Raw genomic sequence first — 21,442 nt, forward strand, 5'->3', positions numbered from 1 at the left:
CAGATAGGTTTAAATGGATTAAGAATACAATACGGCTGTGACACGAATGCAGATTTCTCAAACATTTATTACGTGATTTGAGTACAAGACGTCCAAGATGTGATTTTTGGAAAGCTAACAAATATTTGCAGAATATTTGGCAAACAATCGCAAAATAAACCCCACATTTAATAATGGCAATAACAAGAAATAGTCTCTATAGGGTACAATTATTTTAAGGTAAATTACAACTAAATCACAAAAAAAACTTTCTGGAACATAAAAACTAAACATGGTACGTTATATCATGGGAGCGGCAACTCTTGATAATTTAATGATGGAAGTCAGTGGTCTGGAAAAATTTTCTTCTGTGGGTTTTGATAGTATATGTATTTGAGTCACGAGTTTAATAAACGTGTGGCTTAGCACTTTTAACAAACGTGTTGCATACTATACTTTTCTGGGTACATTCTTGCAAAGCAACACAGATACATTCACTGAAATGACTTTCCGTGTGGTAAAATGTCCGAAAATATGCGATGCTCCCAAACCCATGCGGTAATATCCAGGAAATGTTCGAAATGACTCACAGCCGTAGTAAACGAAACTGACGAGGTAATATGACGCTTCCCGCACCCTAGATCGACGTATAATTGGGTATTTTATAGAAGAGAGTAGAAAATGGTATATTATGCAACAAAGTTGGTAAACGGAGTGACTTAAAACGTTTATGAAACGTGTTGCATACCGTTAGTTTTGGGGTACATTTTTCCAAAACAATACGATTACGTCAAAATTCAAGGAGTGCGGTAATATTTCCGAAAACATCCGATTGCTCCCAAATCCGCACGGTACTATAAAATATATAAAATAAGAAAATAAAATGACACTTCCGTACCCAAGATCTTTCTGTAATTGGGTATTTTATAGAAGAGAGTAGAAAAATATTTTTGGAGCGCTGTCACTATTCAAGATCTGAAAGTATTTTACAGTGACTTAAAAAGTTTACCGAACGTGTTGCATACTATACTTTTTCTACGACCGTTAGTTTTTGGGTGCATTTTCGCAAAACATTCACTGACATGACCGTCAGAATTGACAAACGTCAAAATTCAAAGCGTGGGAAATATCTCCGAAAACATCCGATTGCTCCCAAACCCGTGCGGTTAAATCCCGGAAATGGCCGAAGTGGCTCGGATCCGTGGGAAACGAAACTGACGTGGTAAAGTGACGCTTCCCGCACGCTAGATCGGTGTGTAATTAGGTATTTTACAGGTGTATTATGACTATTCAATATCTGAAAGAATTTCATCGAAAATAAATTTGATAATACATTTGAAATACATTTTTATTTGATTGAAGTTTCTTCTTTCGAAATATGAACGTCATTTTGAGCTTATTAAATACATTTACAAAAATGTAATTTATCCTTTTTTAATAATTTTAAATTATTTACAATACCCGAGTTATTTTCATAGACCAAGTTTTTGAGTTTAAGCGGTTAAAAATTACTTTTTAGGCAGGAAGAACTTGAAATCACTTAAATACAAATAAAAATTAAATTAAAATCAATAATCTAGGGGCAAACCTTAATTCCTGTAATTAATTCTCCTTGGAATTGTCCCGGAATTTTGTGCGAAATTCCTTCATACAGTACACCTGAATTTTTATTACAAAAGCTAAAAATAAAACTTCCAAATTTGATTGATTGAAAATCATTAACAAGTGATTTAACAAACTAAAAGCTCCAAACAATTATGTAAAAGTTTCTCTTGTCCGAAAAGTTACTTGCCTAAGTTGGATACGTTCTTTTTATCTGCGTATAACATTTTATTAACCGATCGCTTGATAATAACGATACGAAAATGATAACAAAAATTTCTAGTGCCGCTTTTTCTATCCATTAATAATGCTTGTCGGTTCTGCTTTCAATATAACGTCATTATTTGTTGCTGCCGTCACAACTAGGCTCTGTAATGAAGTCAACAGTTAACTAGGCAATAAAAAAACAAGGCCGTTTTAAAATTCGGCGCTGAATCCAAATTGATGCTAAAACGCGTCTAATTGACTATTTCCGATTGTCCCTGTACGTTAAAATATCCGCCAACGGACTAAGTTAAAGCGACATCGAACGCCGGATCCGTAATAGAACTGTTGCAAATGCAATTATCTTCCTATTTGCCGGGGAAATCAGTAGGATAAATGAAACAATATTTTCTACGGTGTATCGAAGCAACAGATACGAACCTTAATTGCCATGCACGTAAGTTCTTTTTCAAATATCCAAACAAATAATAGTCGCTGGTGTCCATATCTGGACTATAGGGAGGATGATCTATCTGTTGGAACCCACGCTCTAAAATGGCAGCTTGTGCAACACCAGCAGTATGGACAGGTGCATTATCGTGCAAAAGACGCACGCCTTTGGTCAGTTTTCCTCGACGTTTTACACGTGTCCAGTCTTGCCATTTATGTTATAATGTTGCGTGATATCTACCATTGACAATGGTATTAGTTTCTTTAAAGTCTATCAAAAGAATTCCATCACAATCCCAAAAGATCGTGGCCATCACTTTTTTTGTTGACTGCCAGACTCTGAATTTTCTTGGATGTGCTTCACCCTTACGACGCCACTCCATTGATTCTTTTTTCGATATAGGGTCATAATAGAGAACTATGGTTTCATCCCCCGTCACAGGCTTCGGTTCCGACTCACAGAGTTCCAAAAAAGACCGCGCACACTCGACACGGCGTTGTTTTGTGAATAGCCGAAAGGTTTTTAGGAACCCATCTTGCACTAACCTTATGCATACCTAAATGATCATGCAGGATTCGACGAAACTTGTATCAGGAAGCTTAGTAATTTCTGAGATTTCCTTGACCTTTAAACGTCGATCACTCAATACCACCTCTTCCACCATCGCAACAATATCTTCCGTTATAACGTCCACTGGTCGACCAGTTCTTGATTCATCTTCAAGGGACTGCTGCCCTATTCGAAAACGTTTTGTTCATTCTTTCTCTACAGAATACGAAGGAGAATTTTGGCCCTACAAACAATCTAGGCTTTCTTTAATAATTTTAGGTGCTAACCCTTCTTTTGTCAAATACTTTAATTGGCCTTAAATCTCTTGGTGTAAGATTTTGGCTACAGCATCGTGGCAGCCACCTCTAAAGTGCTGATTGCTTTCTGATGTTCTACATCCAAATCTGCATCTCTAACAGCCGGGTCTTTAGCTATATATTTCAAATAGTTGCGAGTTGGTATTACCTGGTCTTGAATTGTTTGTACGAAACCTTTTGTTTCTAGAAACATCTGTCCAGAGATTAGCCACGCTGCTTTGTCGAAATGTTCCTTGCGTAATATGGTTTTGGTGTCTCCTGTACAGGGGTTTTCCTCTTCAGTTTTGTATCTTTTCGTTGTCCGTTTTATGGTGAATCCGGATCTGTTCGTCTTTTAGTCGTATTGGAGTGGAGTCATCTACTTGGCATATTATAGCTCTATGAAGTTCTGAATCCCTAGATTTCTTGTAGAAGTAGCTTCGAAGATTTGCAACTTGTTGGTGTAACTGTTTGCCGATATCTACAAATCCTCTACCACCCTAGTGACGTGGGTTCTCGCGGCTGCACTACTAGGATGGTGGTTAGTTGTGTTCGCACCTTTTTCTATGTCCGTTTTGCTCCATTGTACTATTCCAAACGAGTAGCCAACCACTGAGCCCGCATAGGAGTTGATTGCCTTACACATGTTTTTACTGTTAAGTTTAGTGTTCAGAACTTGTTTTACCCATTTTACGAATTCTTTCTTCATGACTTGATTATTGTTATTATTTTTATTATTATTTTCATTATAATTATTATTATTATTATTATTTATATACTTAACTGTGCCACCAATAGGTTTTGTAATAAAAAACAAAGTGCTGTTGACATCAGTAACTGTTCGTTATCCTGTACCAGATAGTAAATGTTTTACTTTTTGGAGTATGAAAATTATATGAATTCTCGAAAAGTTATTTTATTTTATTGATGGCCCGAATTTAACGTATTGACGGATCCGATATCATTGAAAATTATCGGCGAAGCCACCCCATTATAAAGCTGTTTGTAAATCGAGTACCAGAAGCGATTTGCAGATATGAATATATCATGACGCTCGGAGCGGAGTTCTCCTCTAAAACGCTCTCTCGACTATTTCAATATTTGAGGAATCAGAGTTTGCCAAATCGCCAACTTTCAAACGATCTTTTGCGATTTAATTAGTTTGACTATATTTTAATTCACCTGGCTTAATGAAAAGGCTGGCCCCTTTAGCGTTGCTCCGAGTTTTGTCAACTTTAGTTATTAAAAAATTATGACGACAGAAAGTTTGGGAAGTTTTTGTGAAGGCGGAACAAGTGGAATGGAAACGTTTCTAATTTATTTTAATTTCATTATAGTCACCTTAGGAGATAAGGCCCCGATTTTACCGACCTTTTTCGAATATGATATGGATACTTTTGTAATTGATATATTGTACAGGGTGGTCACTTTATTAGGGGGCTGTACGTTTTCTCAGGAACTACTGATTTTAGAAAAAAAATGTTTGTAATTCAATGGTTTTATGGTTTAAATTAAATTTTAAGTGCTGGACCGACATTCGTTTTAAAATTTTTAATTTAACACCCTATATATTTTGATATTTTTAGAATCCTTGCCAGAAATAAAGGTAACTTTTATAGAATCTACTTATTCCAAATTTAATAATTATGCCCAAATATTTTGCAGAATCAGTCTTTAGAATTTCATTATTTTCTCCCAGTTTAATGGTTTCAAAGTGGGGTAGAGTAATAGAGTAAGATGCAAGAGCAAGAAATTTTGTATTAGTGTTGTTTAATGTCAGTTTATTATATTTAAACCACTTGCTAATATTGCTAACATCTCGCTGTACAATGCACTTGAGTTGATCCCAATTTTCTGCTGTGTAAAATATGGCGGTGTCATCCGCAGAACTGAATATAGTTCCTGCACTATCAGTACCTAAGAGATCGCTTATATAGATTGTAAATAGTATTGGACCCAATGCCGTTCCTTGTGGAACACCGCATTTGTTCTTGTTTTGCTTTTAACGGCACCAGTATTCACTAATTGGTCTCTATTTTTCAGCTAGTCTTTTAGAAGGTTTAACTAACCTCTGCGTCCATATTTTTCGAGTTTTTTATTAATTTATCTCTAGTCGGTTTGGTGGTTTTGAAGTTTGAAGTACTTTTATTTTTATGTTTTTTTTTTAATGTGTTTATATATTTTTCTTTCTTTTATCTTATATTTATCCTGTTTGTGTCCCAAAGTGCATATAAATAAATAGCTATACAACACTTGCCCCAAATGTGAATAAAAATTAATTAAAAAGTTTTATTCGACATCGTTCAATCCGTTATTAAATTTGGCAATATTTGCAAGCGAACCGAAATTGTTTAAATTGTCCAGCTATTAGTGCAATATTGCGAAATGTGTATCGTGTCATTATTCCGAAATCGATAAGTATTAATTAATGGAATTGCAGAATTGGAAAATTTCAAACGCAGCAACGACATCTATTTATTTTATTAGGCTCGTTAAATTGTTACGTGGCGTACTATATATAATTTGTTGTAATAACGTTTAACAAGTCGTTTAGGAATTTCACTTTGCGATTTAAATTTGGTCGGCCGATTTATTGGTTTTGCTCTTTATTCTAAACTTTCTCTGAATATTCTGTTAACGAATGGTGTGGTTCCAAAATTAGGTTCGAGTAAAAAAAATCTCTCTTTCCCCGGGCATTGGTTGTCGAGATATACAGGGTGTCTCTATAGTGCGTCGGTGGTTGATATCGTACAAACTGTTTATAATAGAACAAAAATTTAAATTAGAAAGTTGCACAGTTACATCAAACGTATAACCTAACATTATTTTTTCTTATGGAACGATCTATATATTTCGTCATATTTGGATCTTACCGTTAATTCTAAACGCAATTTGGATTTCATATACTATGGCTAAAGGTTGTAAACATTTGCCATTTTAAAAAAATATATGAATTGCTTCTTTTAGGGAAAAAATCTTCTCTTGTGGTAGAACGAAGTTGCATATCTAGCCTTTTTTGGCGAATAACTATTTCATATTGAGGCTATCGAAGGTAAATATGAACACTTAATTACAACTTAAAGCACGAAAATATCCTTGATAATCCAGAAATAGTTGCTCAGTAGTATGTGTCAAATTATTTAACAAGTGTGGTAAACCGCATTTGAGTCACGAGCTTACTTGGCCAGAGCGGAGCGAGTGTTAAATAAATGCATGACTTAACAAGTTTACCAAACGTGTTGTATACTATACTTTTTGTACGACCGTTAGTGTTGGGATACATTTTTGTAAAACAAACGTGAAAATTGTAGCCGTGCGGTAATATTTCCGAAAACATCCGATTGCTTCCAAGCCCGTACGGTTATATCCCGGAAATACCCGAAGTGGCTCGGATCCGTGGGAAACGTGATAAAATGACACTTTCTGCACAAAAGGAATGTGAACATGAATTTTCTAGAGACGCTTTGATTAATTGATTTATTCAATTCAAAAAATATATATTAAGTTCGCAATTAAAAAAGTAACTTTATTTTTTATAATCCATTTACCATAGAAAAACCCGGAAACATTGAGAGCTTGTCCGATCCCGTTTGTATATAATATCAGTGCTCATAAGCTAACACATATCCTCCAAAACCTCTGCAATGCGGGTTCTTTAAATGCATTTTCCAAAATATTAGAGGTACGAATGCGACCGCCCGGATAGTTTACTAATTGAATGGTGCAATTAAAGAGAGCGTGCATACCCGAATGAATAATAAACATTGCTCGCGTTTATGGGATTTTCATTTAAAATTAATTTATTTTAAATTAATTTATTCCGTGCTGATTCGGTCATTCCCGCAGAGGGAAAAAGAGAAATTTACCTGAATAAGGCTCAAATGTCCAGCGGCATCGAAACCCATGAAATAGTGTCACTAGAGTCGGTTACTATCATTTTTATTTATTAATTGTCGTTCTATCGTCTCGACGTAGGACAACCGATTGGGATAAAATAAAATTCTTTTAGTCGTTTACAAGTCATTGGAATTCCTCTAGAATTCCTTGTTACCGCTACAACCAACCTAAAAGCCTCGTTCTTTCTATGAATGTAATGTAATTTGTGCCTTTTTTTGCGATTTAGTTTTAATCCTAGAATTAAAAAGGCAAAATAAAGTGTTAGTACATTGTTTGTGCGCACGGATCAAAAATAATAGCGGTTGATCCAAAAATTTATTTCACTCACCATTCAGCAAGTAAGGATTATTCTCAACTCTTGCTACAAAATTCGACGTCAGTTTAGAATATACTATTCTCTCTTGAAGAATAACGTTATTTTATTTCTAAAAATTATCTAGTTTCCTTCAACACTAGATATTTTCATTTATTCTGATTCCAATGTAGCGTATTATCGCTTATCGTTAATAATACGAGCTCATATGAAAAGTCGTAAAACGCCTTAATATATTCAAACTTATTTTTGTAATTAGTTTGTTGAATTTATTTAATTCATCTGACAGCGAATATCTTCATAAATGAAAGGCCTAATTTGTTTTCAAACCAATCATTTAATCGTTCACGAACTATTATCATGAAAAACGTGGACACCCATATCGTTGGAAACATAATTTCCTTCCATCAGCTAAGGCTGTATTTAAAACATGATTAATGAGTAATACGCGGACAACTGGCTGAAATTAATTTCCAAAAAATTTTGGTGTAATGATTTCGTCTCGTATTCCGTTCGCATCAAAAGCTATTTGTTTTTTTTTGTTAAAACCATTAGAAAATTTTTCCAGCAAACCTTGTTTGCCTTTCGAGCTCTACTTTGAGAAAAAAAAAACAATAATTGCAAGTTATAAAGTTGATTAGCTACATTGGGAGACATATTTATTACGCTCATTCGCTTAATTTGTGTAACCAAAAAGTTATTTTGTATTATATATAAGTTTTGTAATTAGTTTCTTTTATTTCCCAAATCTCCCGGTTTCCTTTGTCTACCGCTAAAATGTTTCGTAAAAATGGTGAGAATTTATCGTTTACCTACGTTATCCGGCGGAAAAAGTTTCTGTCTAATATATGAAACTTCGAAGTGTGGAATTAGCTGTTGTCTGCGATATATACCAGAACGGCAAACATTCGCAGATATATTCCAGGCAGATGTTGCCAAAGTTTTCTGAAAATGGCTTCGCTAAAGCCGCAGTCTATTGATAGCTTGTGTCCAAATGTACCTGCTTGTTTTTTATTAAGGTTGATCGAAAGTGATAATGACTCAAACTCAGTATGTTTCTTATATTATCGATTTTGAAGGAAAGAAGTTCAATTGTGACTTATAGGAAAGTGTATTAAATTTGATTGATGGCAGTTAGTTGTATTACTACACTAATTATGTAAGTGTGTTTTCTCTATTAATCATTACTTTTCATTTCGAGTCATATGGATGTGGATTCCAAAAGTAGTTAATTTCTCTTAGTGACGACCACGCAAGTGGTCATCAATCATGTCAGATAAAGTAAGATTCAGAAAGAAGTTTGCTTCAGAAAATTTTTGTCCATGCGTTAGCTCATGTTAATTTGATAGAGGAAGATGGGGGAAACAGGGTGACTATTTGCAAATCTTTGAGATTCCTCCTGCATCGGTTGTTGATAAATCTGAAGGTTCGCCAATCATCCTATTGGCTTCTTTAGTGTATCTGTTTATCTACGAATATTCGATTGAAACTTTATATAGTGCGAAGAGGACATGAATATTGTCTCGAATGAACGATTTCCATATGAGCCTTTATTGAAATACAACTAGAAAATATACCACAATAGAGTTGAACATCTACTCCACCTACACAGCGATATAATATAATAAAACTAACCAAAACTAACAAATATCAGCTATTTGCTAACTTAAATTCACAATTTTCACAATCTTAAATAAAATTTAAGAAAGAGAAAATATAGACACTGGAAAAAAACAAGGACAATATTCAAAAACGACTAAAAGAAAAACAATAAGAAAAAATGTAAACCGTTCAACCTCTTTTTAATCTCACCAGTTCTTTTAATTTGTTTTTAAATGTAGAAGCAGATGAACAACTAATATTATCCAGTAGTATCCAGCCGTACTATGCTTGGGAACATAGAACACTATACTGTTATGTATATCACTACCCCTGAGCACTCTATCATCTAACAGATGCCCAAAACAACTTTCAGAGGTATTTAACCATTGGCAATACTGGCGTTATATGATTAAATTTACCCATACCATAGCTGTATCTCAGGCAGGCATTTTGAAATTTTTGTAATCTGTATTGGTCTTTGCATCTGAGATCCGGCCGCATATCCCAATAGAGAGAGTATAAGAGAGACAATTTAAGTCTAGTCTCACCAGATAAACAGAGTTTATACAAGTAAAATACTTACAGGACTTTTCCAGTGAGAATCAAAAAACAGTTTGCTATCAAGAAAAAGTCCGAAGTTTTTACATTTGTCGATAAGCGGAGTACCATTCAAGGAAAGTTTCAGATCAGTAAACTGGATAGTTTCCTCTTTTTTGTTGACAAAAAGAACAACCTAGGTCTTGGAATCATTTAATATCAGAACATGGGCTTTGGAGATTTTAGAAATCACTTCAAGATCCTCTTTATGCCATTGAAAGACAAAGCTACATCTTTGAGAGAATGATAATTATATTTGTATATAATCAGCATACTGATGAGGCTAATATTTATTTAGGTGCTTGGAGAAGTCAGAGGTGTAAGTAAAGAACAATAGGGGTGATATGCGGTTAAAATTGTTTGGTTGTTTAGATATTTCAATGGAATATTAGATATTTCTATGTACTATCGGACTTTTCTTTGCTAGAAGTATTGATTACATTTATGTTTGAGCAAATAAGATTTGATGTCCCATTTCCCGATTGTGTTCAAGAACTGCTGATGAGTTTATTTGTTTTAAGGCTCTCTTATGTTCTTTTAGCCTAGTTGACACTTTTCGTCCTGTTTCTCTAATATTTTCTTTATATATTAATACGCATGGAATGCTGTAAATCCTGGTATCTCAAACGGAATTCCGTCTTTGACGAATCTAAGATGTTTCGCAAGTGGTTGACCTGTTTTTAACATTATATTTCTTAAGAATTTTTGATACGTGGTCAGTGATATAAGGAAAGGCCGAAGTGGCAAGTGTGGGGTTGCCTTCGGACTAATTTGCTTTAGGAGGTTGTAGTGAGGTGTATTATGTAATGGAGATACTTTTTCGGCTCTGTAAACAGGACAGGTGATCAACTGTACCGCAAGGAGCAGTTGTTAGTTCTAGGCGTAGCAGTGCTAACCAAGGTGGTCCGTGGATCAAGCGCCTGATGCTGTAAGAGTGACGATGGCCATTTATTTTGAAGCATTCATGTAGAATTAAACCATCATCTAAGAATTAAAGAAAGGTAACCAACAGAAATTAACTTTTTTATTTAAGCGGGTTGTTACTTAAAGCTTGAAGCACGTTTTTTTTTTCAATGACAATGTAAGGAAGAATTGGCTGTTTTTTGCGAAGATAGTAACAAAGAAGTTTAATTGGGTTTGTCTACCTCACCTTGAAGAAAATGACTCATACAGTTTGAGCAATATACAAAAATTAATAGAAAAAAAAGAAATAAAAAAAAAACAATAAGTAGTAGGAGGACAAGATTCAGCTCACCACCTAACCTAATATGAAAAAGATAAACGGCTATTTTGAAAGCTATATAAAGCCAACAAGGTAACATTATTTTCTGAATTGTATTTGAGTTCCGTATTTATACACTAGGTATATCCATTACTCAACACTGTATCGGTTTGTCATACCTAGATTCAATTAAGTTCTACAGTTCTGGCAAGTTGCGCAGCTTGGCAAATAAGTCCATCACTATATTGAAGAAATGTCGAGAGCAAACTAAAGCCACTGCGTCAAAAACCAATGACTGCTGCGGAAACTTTCATGAATTAGAAATACTATAGTTATAGCTCGATACTAATACTATGTCTTCGTGTTTCCGTTTCATTTTGTGCGAAACGTCGCACCTCACCGTTTCTGTGTACATACGAACGCAGATTAGGTCCAATCCTACCATTCGTTTCCGTTTATTTTCTGGGACTAACTCCACAGGTTTTCGTCGGATTTGGTTTAACGGGCGTGCAAAAATATTTGTCAGTGTTAAAATGGAAATTAGGGCAAGTTTAAAGCCTGCCGGGCCATCGACAACCCCGCTTTTTTTTATCCAGATGTGTTCGTTCGGCTTTATTTATACAAACATTTTACGTGGTACTATTAGATTATACGACCTTGTAAACTGAAATATTCACAGGATAGAAAACATGAATTTTTATGGCAATACGTTGTTGTCTTTATACAGTGTGTGATATCCAGAAGTATTCTTATGGGAAAAATATATTGATGTCTGCCTGGTTGTCATTTTCTATTATTATTTTTTATTATTTCTATTATTTAATATCTTCCGAACATCTAAAGCGAATTGAGTTTTGTTAATGATCCTTCTGATGCTAAATTGATATTTCCATGGTCTCATTCGGTTAACATGGCGACTGTTGTCCTGTACACCTGTGTTGTTATTGCTGAAACCTCAAATAACTCCAAAAATATTATATAAATATAAAAATAAATATAAATATAAAATATTGGGTAAATCTTTGAACGTCTTAGCCATATACAAAATAAACCAGACCCCACAAACAACTAATCAACATACAGGTTGTTATTGAAATGACATCATACCATCAAAAAAACAAGTGAATCGGATAAAAAGAGCTTATTTTTTCGTAATGTCCAACAGGATGACGATGCTTTCTGCAAATATAATGAGACTATTTATCCCCTACATGGTACAAAACTTAACACCCCTTTTTGTGTGTTGTTTTGACTCACATTACACCATAAACAATCTAAGGGAGTGGGGGAGTTTTTTTACGCGAAAATTATAGTTGTTTTATAGCTCCTCTGGAATTATCAAGGGCATTGTAATATTATTTTGATCAATTCTGTAATGATGGACTGCAAAACTTCTTAACTGGTGTAACTGTGAAATAACTAAGTAATGAAACTGTCACTTATTGAATGACGTGTATACTTTTTTAGATGAGTTAGTGATTTTTGTATAAGAACCATTTACTGTGCTGAAAATGGTCTGTTGTGATTGATTGTAATTGATTTCTTAATGATTTTTGAGAAGTAATTATTGTATTAAATTATTAGACTCTACCAAGTGTTTAAAATTGGACTTGATCGGCAACACAGAGATTCAGAAAATGTATCAACAAGGCCGACAATATTCCACTGAAAAATTAAAAATTCACGTTATATTTGACATTTTCAGGTTTTAACTAAATTATAAAAGATCCAGAAATACATTCGCAATGGAGTTTTTTAAAGAAGTGTCCTAGAGTTTCCCCAAATTCAAAGACCAAAAAGAATGTCTAAAACACTATAGTAGGATTTAATTTTTTCAAACATAAGTGACATATTGACAGCTGTTGAATCACTATGATTTAACCTTATTAAAGAGGAAAAACGAGATATTATTTATCACAAAAAAAATGTTAGAATAGAATTTAAACGGCACAAATGGGTAAAGATATTTTTTTAATTTTTTTTAGTAATGGCTTTAAGCTTGAGAACGCTGAATTTTAATATCAGTCATTTGTAACAATTACAATTACTTATGTATTTTTTACTTAAAAAAAGATAGTGGAGGTATGTTTGAAAATTTATACCTTGTAATTTTTTCACAATATTTTAACCATTGTTATACATACCAGCTAGAGCTTTCGCTAAAGCAGTAGCCAAATCATTTCCTGGGGCAGACTCTTTTAATGAGGTGTTCATAGTGGGTTTAATTTCTCTTTCATCCGCTGGTTTTAATTTTATACCCTTGCGAATTTCACTTAACAAATCGCCACGAGCCTCATCCTCCGGTGGCGTAATTTTTCCTTCAACTGGCTGAAATTAATTTTTAAGTATTCTGTAAACATTGAGCAGGTTACAAACCTTTAGACTAGCACCATTTCTAATACTTTCCATCAGAGCGGCATTGTTGATCATAGGAGGTGGAGGAGTAGGTGCATGACCATTAATATCTATAGATGGCGCAACGGGTATATCCATCGGTGGAGGTGGGGGAGGTGGAGGTGGTGGTGGTGCAGCAGTAAAATTGTTTGGCACAGTTTTGGGCGGTGAAGGCGGTCGTGGCTTTCTAGGCAGAGCATCTAAAAAGGAGGAAAAAGCAATAATACTTTGGTTTGGGTAAACTCAAATACTTTAGCCTACTTTAAAACTTCCCAATTTAACGGTTAGAAATTAAAATACCTGAATGTACTCTGGGGCTATCAACTCTATGTAAAACTGGTGGAGGTGGAGGCGCAGCTCTAGTCTGTCTAATAGGACCCCTTGGAGGAACAGCAGGAGGTGGACCACCATCACTTAAGTGTGTATTAGGATCTTCTAACCGAGCGAGGCCACCATGTTTATTAATAAAATCATAGATAAATTCCCTAGTGTCCTTATCCTGAAGTTGCTTTTCAGAAACACCTGCCTATAATGTATACCCAGCGATACAAAATATGTCAACTACAAATGTTTGATAATAGGTAATGTATTATATCTAACCTTTTCAAAAAATTTTTTTAGCTGTTCATCTTCACTATTTATATCATATCCGGATTCCGGACTCCAACCTACATGCGAAATATGTTGAAAATTCATAGGGGTACTAATATCAGCTTTGGTGATGTTTCTTCTACGTTTGGCTAACTTCGCCTCAGGATTTGGACTCTTTTTGTAGATATCATTGGAAGCGGGAAGCCTTAAGGTCTGTGACTGACTCATATGTTTGACTTTCTTCTCCTCCCTTCTTTTCCTAATTAGTATTTTTTGTCCAACTATATCTTTAAACTCTGACGCTTCATCTTGATTGACAAAATTAAAGGCAACTATATACTCCTCACCTTCAAATACATGAAGGTATGGTGCATACTCCATGTATTCCATGTTGTTATACATTTCGTGTTGCCAAATCAAAGCGTTGCTACGCAGACAGAATAATCGGAAAAAGTAATTTTTTCGGATATTATCTTTCACAAAACACAGAATACCCGTGTCTTTCTTGAACCATTGGGAGTGATGGGGTGGCTGAGTAGTAAAAACTTGTACAACAGTAGTACACATTGTTTGACAACGATTTCCCAAGAGTTTAAACACTTGCAGATTTTCTTCCGTCGAAAGCAAACGCGAACTTTGATTTTCAGTAGGGGGCATTTTCATTCTATATCTGAAGATTTGTTCTCGAATATTATAAAACTTTTTGGTAAATTTAGGAAACAATTCCAAATTATAATAAACTAATGACTAATAACACACAGCGTTGTTGACACAAGTGGCAATCACTGTCACTGTCACTACATAACCTTACTTGGGGAAAAGATATGCAGGAGCGTAGTAAGGCACATTTTAACCGTCTAATAATGATTTCCCATCTATATTTTCTACAACACCATATTAGTGCATCCTTTGGTGCAAGACATTTTGTGCAAATATGTCAGCTACAGAGAACGAGCCTTAATTCTCAACTGCCAAAATGATATATTGTTTCAAATTGTTGTCTACCCTAGGATGTTGGATAATATTGAAAAATTCATGCCTATGTCGCGTAAAAAATACGCATAATTTGTTCAAAATCTATTCTGAAATCCTATGTACTATTCGCTACCGCCGATGTCGATTTTCTAATTCCATAGGCATTATTTTATTAATTAGTTAAAATGACTACTTCGCTGGTGTTCCATACTTATTTCGACACATAACCAACACCTATTTATCAATAACAAACACGTGATAATATTGCCAATTAAGTACGAGAGTACTTTCACAATACTAATCCTGCTATTTACATTACAATTTATCTGTTTGTCTGAATATAGATAGGTGACAAAACTCCCTACATCATTTATTTATCGTTTTTCAACAAATGCACTGTTACGTCTTCAATTTCGAAAAATTTGATACTTGCATCAAGCAAGAAAATTAACGGTGGCGTGTAAATTGATTTTTAAAGAAGTCAAGCAGGGATAATTTATATTCCTCAATATATTGTTTTTGTTATCTTTTTAGATCTACATTCACGACATATTCCAAGAAGTTGTTTATTCTGTAAAAGAAAATAGATTCGCATTAGAAAGTTTTACATTTTTGCGATCGCAAAAAAAAAAAAACAGTTTTGGGAAAGTCCCTGATGATCAAGAAATTTATAAATCTGGCAGCGTAGCAGTGCGCAGTTACAGTGAGGAAGATCGATATACATAGCACGTGTATTGTCACTCACGGGAGTTTAATGTTAAAAAATATTGTGAAGGTAAATAAATACAAATAACGTCTAGCCAAAGGTTCATTAGAGGATTTCAAGTTTTTAAGGATCCATGCAAAGTCGCGATACATTAAATATAAACCGGTAGTTACCGAAGTCCGGTTTGTATATTCTAACCTCTATTTAGCTTCATTCAATTAAACTTGGGCCTTGCTACTATTTTTGTTTTTTTTGTTTTGTTTCTTCCCAAAAACATTTTTGGGTAATAGGGTAATTTTTGTTTCAAAACTTTTCACACTGTGTTTTAAGGAAATTAAATTTTATATTACAATTTGTATCTAGGGTACCCACATATTTAAATTGGCGAATGCGCCGGAACTACCAAGATAAGTCCATTAAGGATACCTTACTCAGTCACAAAAAAGAAACTTTTAAATCAATTTCTGCATTTAACTAAATGAAAATGAATATTTGGTTAATTTCAGATTAAAATGTTTCGCAGCATGCATATGAAGTTGCTGCCTTCAACGCAAATTAAGTCTTTTTCAGCAATACCTATCAGTAATTTGTATAGCTATTGAAAATTAATTAATTTTCAATTAGATCCGATTGGGTAAAACTAAAATATGATTTAAAAGTTATGTGTTACGTATTATGGAAACAAAATCAATCAAATCAAATTTGGTTTCTTGAACTCTATCGATGGGTCGACTTTGATTCACTAAGTGTTGAACATCCTGTACACCTCTGTCGCAATAAATTTCGAGAGGTTAGGAGAATCCGTCACCTTCGAAAAATAGGTTTTATATCACACCGCGTAGACTTCAAAGCGTATATTAATAATTTTTCTATATATGTATATGAATTTCTACAACTTCGTTACTGATTGCGAAAGCAAAAGGATTTATTGAATGTGTAAATAAATTATAGATTTATTGAGACACATTTAAAATATTTTGAGCGAAAAATTTAACATTTGAAAATAATTCGAAAACAAACGAAGGTGTCAAAATGCTGTTCTTACAGAATCTTAAATTCGTGTCAATTGCTATGCAAACTTAACTAGAGTGTTCATGGCATGTAGTATAGTTTTTGTAAAAAACACTTTTGTATTGCTTTGATTGTCACTATTTTCCTGCGAATTTAGTATGTCTATTAATTTTCCTGCCTTCACTCATTTTTGTACTAATTTATGATATCTCCTTTCCTCCAGAATATGATGGTTTTTCCTTATTTGTTGTTTGTTAATGAAAGAAGCATGCAGAAGAAACAAAAGTAATTATATGTAAAGTTTAATCACCTTAATATACAACAAACACTCTTAAAAACTGCTTCTAATTGACTTGAGGTTACATAGAAATAATAATATATAAATTTATTAATAGTAAATGATATATATATATATATATATATATATATATATATATATATATATATATATATATATATATATATATATATATATATATATAAGGATCCAAATTATACGGAATTATATATATATAGAATTTCTTGGAATTTCTTGATTGATGACATTGCTTGGGTTGTCATTTAAGTTTGTATTATTATTTACATTATTCCTTAAGGTATAAAACTAACCAAAAAATAATATCTTGTGTTTGAATTTTACCCGTTTAATTTCAGGTTTTGAAGCAATCCAGATCTATCGATATTTTCTATAAACGCTGCATCCTCATTAATATGACTTCTAAATCGAAGGAAGAAAATAACTTTCTCTTTAACACCGATCAAGATGATTTAGAGAGACGTAACGTGATGTTTAAGAGTGTAGCTTCACAGTGCGGTCACTTTTTGAACGCCGACGAAGAAAACATTGTCGTTATGATAAAAAGTGCTTCACCCGTTAGAGATTTGGAAGAGGAGGACGAGCGGCAAGAAGAATCGACGGAAAATGAGGACGAGTCTGTTCAGGTAAGTAACATCTTAATTGTCTTGTCTGGAACTTATTGCCATTTCCCCAACTTTCGTTTGCCATATATTGGGAATCAAAATCTAAATAAGTACTTCTTGAATATTTAAGGAATTTATACCATTTTTTATTAAATTTTGCTTAACTTCAACACTCAAAATCAACATAAAACTAGTGTCATAATTATAAGAGACAAAAAAATGATTATGCAAAAAAATGAACTCGAAAGAAGAGCGAGTGAGTTTAAATTCGACTCTCAACATTCGGATCCCGTAAAAATTAAGTTTTTTGTTAAAGTTATCTTTGGCAAAGGAAATATTTTATTTTAGGATTTACGAAAATGTTGGAAGTTTGAATAGCTTTTTTATTACCTTTTTAATGATAAAATAGTTATCCTTGTAACTTCGACAATCCGAAGGATTTCATCTTTCCAATCCCTCATATGTAGATGGGATAGTGTTTTGGTCTTATAAGTTATTAGTTAAATAGTTATTGAATTGAAACGCCTGGGATGCAGTCAGAAATATTTCTGATAAGATAATTGCAAATTTTTGGATACTTCCCTCGTCTTCATCTCGAGAGCCCAAGTAAAGTTCATATACTGGAACTTGGAACCAAATATTCATAAAACATTTCTAATAGGAAACATTTACTCCAACCTCAATCTTGGTATATACTTAGAGTATCACACTACAGCACAAATTGGTTTAATTAAAAAAATTCGGGCATCGTATGAGTGTAAAAATAATATGCAGGTTACGCAGTTGTTAATAACCATCTTGTCGTCCCACTAAACTGTAACTTCCTCTTTGAGCGTCAAACTTGGATAAATTAAATGTTACATGCAATACCTCAAAGCCTTGCACTGAGTTGCCTAATTGAATGAGATTTCCTAATATTAGTCGATGGAGGACTAAATATTTTGACTTGTATTGCTCAAAACTAAGCAAAACTAACTAAAACTATTAGTTACTCCATGGAGCTGCGATAAACATATAAGATCGGCGATACTAGCGAATCGAATTTGTATATTCGATTTATAATGTCGTATATAATGTTTATAATTAATTATTAAAAAGTATTTAATTAAAGAAAGTAACTGATTAGTAACTATTTTTCTATCTATTAATAAATTTGTTATTAGTATTTATAAGATTTTCGAATGCTCTGGCTTTAGGCTAAAAAAATAGATTTTACCCTTGGTAGTACGCAAAGGTCTAAAAAGGTACAATTTTTGAGGTGGGCCTTGTTGCCCCAGAGGGCCGCCTTGCCCCACCCACCCCATGTATGTTGTTTATGTAGGAACTACGAGTTCAGATCAGCGTAAGGGCTATTTTTATCCTTGCCCTGCTCTCTTCGTTCCTCCATTCAATCATATTTCCAACAAATCGCATCCGATGCAGATATGGTTTGTTAGGATTTACGAAGTTTAGTCGAGAAGTCTGAGGTTTGTGTGCTGAACTGTTTATAAAAGTGACGGTGTGGTGTTGTTAGAAAATTTTTGACATATTAGGAGCAAGTTTCTGCATAAAAATACACCTTAGGTTTCCGTGAAAATTATATAACGTAAATGGTTTTTAATTTTGGATGCAACAAAAGAAGTGGAGAAGAAATAGTTCTTTTCATTAAAGGCAGGATGCAGAAGGAAATTGGTTAATACATAAAAGAAACGGGAGATGGGGATATGTCTAACTCGTATATGTCTCGTCTGAGTGATGAAGAAATGGCACAAGTCAGTAACTGTAAATTTTCTCCTTTATGTGCCCCCTCCATTTCGAAGGTTGGCAATTATCAAGTCTAAACAGTTGGTTGTTACTGCCGCCAAACGACTCCCCAAAGTTCCTCAGAGTTTCGTCTCATTAATTTAATTTTTCCTTGCATAATGACTTGTACCATTTGATATGTTTACACTACAGATAACGAACATTTCTTCATCGCTTCTGTCTGTTGCAGGTTCTAGCAGTAGCAGTTATTTTGTTCAATATTGAATTGAACAAAATAACCATCCATGCAATTTTCTGTGCTCCTTTCTAATCTCATCACAGTAAACAATATTCCTGCACATCTTGGTTTCGGATGCCGACTGGTCAAGGGTTGTTCACAACGTACATGAGATAGATTGTAGACCCAGTGAAACCATTATTTGCAGCTGCCACCGCTTCTCTTTCAAATTCCGGTACATTCGATAGCAGTAATTGACTGAGAACGAGGTGTTGAGCGATAACAAACATTTACAAAGTCTAGCAGACATTGATTTCCTCGTTCATTTGAGTTGTTTCCAGACTGCGAAATGCGAAATGGGATTTTTAAAATAAACAACGACGACGGTCCGTGGTTTTGGCATTGATGAATTTTTCTTAGCGTCGCGTGTTTGTTTTGGCGATTGGACTCGATCTATTATAGTTTTTGCTTTGATGACGCTGCTTTGACTTATCCGGTTGCCGAGAAAATTCATCTAGTTGAAACCAACTGTTAATATGTCTTCAGCAGGTGGTTTTTTTAAACATCTTTGCTGGATAGGAAAAGTTGCAACTTTTTACTCGACTCGCAATAATAAAAATAATTAATGAATTGTAAAAATTGCGACAGTATTTCGCAAATCAGTGGTTTCCACACGATATCGTGGGATTTCGCAATATTTCAGTGAATTTTGCATGATTTCGTATAATTCGCAGCTACTAAGAACCACAAATTAAAGTTTGTGATGAGGATTGGACTGAGGAAGGAGCTATCGCTATTGTTACGGTTTACGGTTACGGAGGGTGAGAGAAAGAGCGAGCGGGGGAAGAAACATAATTTTAACTATGCTTGGTGTCCCAAAAGAAAACCAATCTGTGAATCCTGTCCATACGTTTTTCGTTTTTGTATGACGGCACTAATTTTTAGAATGAGTATGATGTAATGTGAAATTAAAAAAATCAAACGTCATAATGTGGCGAACATGTTAATAATCACTTTAATTTTTTTTTAACGCTTTCCTAATGCAGGTAATTTGTAAAAAAAAAACGTTTTAATTAAATGCACGAATTTTGTAAAAAAAAACATATAATAATAGATAATCAATTATGCAAATTAAAAGTTTTGTAAATATATGTACATATGTGTAATATGTGTATAATATCGTATACCAAAATCTTATCGTATTTGAAAAATTTTGAATTTTATATCAAAGTGGTTTGCAGGACTGCTATCGATTTCTCCTACTGAAAGCCTGTGTTTTATAATTGACTAATTAACTAACCAAATATGATTTGCTTGTTAAATTTCTTTTAAAAGAGTGGGCCAGCAATGGCCAAGTTAGGATTGTGTATCTTTATTGGTTATCAAGATAATTAGAGAAAGAGAACGAATGTTTTGTGATGCACTGTGCATCCGAAAACCATCCATATTTTTTTATTTGTTGAATAAATTGTTATCATTTAATGAAAATTTGCATGCATTTTAAAATTGAAAGATTTTTTTGCTTTTTTGCTCCAAATTTTCAGAGAGCTTAAATACCCCGAAATACCAAAAGGAATGGGCTTATAAAAAGTAAATTTCGTATATTTAAAGGGTGATTCAAAACAAATTCGAAAATCTTAACTACCTCTTATTTTAAACAAGGAATCATTTGCTGAAGTTTTACGCATTTGTTTAAAAAAAACTCTTTTAAATGAAATACATTTTTTTATCTGAATTCTGAACTTAAAGCCTATATCTGCGGCCGATTGCGACAGTATTAACTACTCGAAAATGGTATTATAATATAACGGTGATATTTGGTCGATCTTCATTCGAAGGAAGGAAAACCAGTGAAACTTCAAAAGAGGCAACTGTATTAATCCAAAATGGTCAATAAATTTATAGATTACAGTGATTGATAGATATTTCAGAAAATAAGAAAGTTGTACTTTTTGTCCGGTTGCCCAAAATATAAAGAAAAATATATTTTTCAAATCATTTGCTGCATTTTAGGCACTCAGAAAATTGCATTTTTCTTGGGTATGCAATTTTTAAAGCTGTTTTGATAATAGAATGCAAAAATTGGAATAAGAATTATAATTTTAATTTTATTAGTGCGTAGGGTAATTCTGAAACAGATGGTTTTGTAAGTAAGATATATTTTTTTCAATA

General features: G+C 33.7%; 2 protein-coding genes across 2 annotated transcripts in view; one reads left to right on the forward strand and one right to left on the reverse strand.

Moving 5' to 3' along the window:
• Positions 1 to 12,821: 12,821 nt before the first annotated feature.
• LOC132696757 (actin nucleation-promoting factor WASL-like) lies at positions 12,822 to 14,483 on the reverse strand. The gene is made up of 4 exons (XM_060661766.1): positions 13,707 to 14,483; positions 13,407 to 13,632; positions 13,089 to 13,306; positions 12,822 to 13,040 (listed from the first exon to the last, which is right to left on the reverse strand). Exons 1-4 carry the CDS (start codon positions 14,358 to 14,360, stop codon positions 12,837 to 12,839), a joined length of 1,302 nt encoding a protein of 433 aa, XP_060517749.1. The 5' UTR covers positions 14,361 to 14,483; the 3' UTR covers positions 12,822 to 12,836.
• An 801-nt stretch (positions 14,484 to 15,284) lies between these two features.
• The window catches only part of LOC132696556 (pseudouridylate synthase RPUSD2-like), a 378,541-nt gene continuing 372,383 nt past the window's right edge, over positions 15,285 to 21,442 (forward strand). Inside the window, exons 1-2 of the mRNA XM_060661445.1 lie at positions 15,285 to 15,447; positions 17,044 to 17,331. Coding sequence (XP_060517428.1) covers positions 15,427 to 15,447; positions 17,044 to 17,331 — 309 coding nt within the window. The 5' untranslated portion in view covers positions 15,285 to 15,426. The remainder of the gene's footprint in view (positions 15,448 to 17,043; positions 17,332 to 21,442) is intronic.

Source organism: Cylas formicarius, unplaced genomic scaffold (assembly GCF_029955315.1).
Source record: "Cylas formicarius isolate icCylForm1 unplaced genomic scaffold, icCylForm1.1 PGA_scaffold_1__22_contigs__length_36826433, whole genome shotgun sequence".
NCBI lineage: Eukaryota > Metazoa > Arthropoda > Insecta > Coleoptera > Brentidae > Cylas > Cylas formicarius.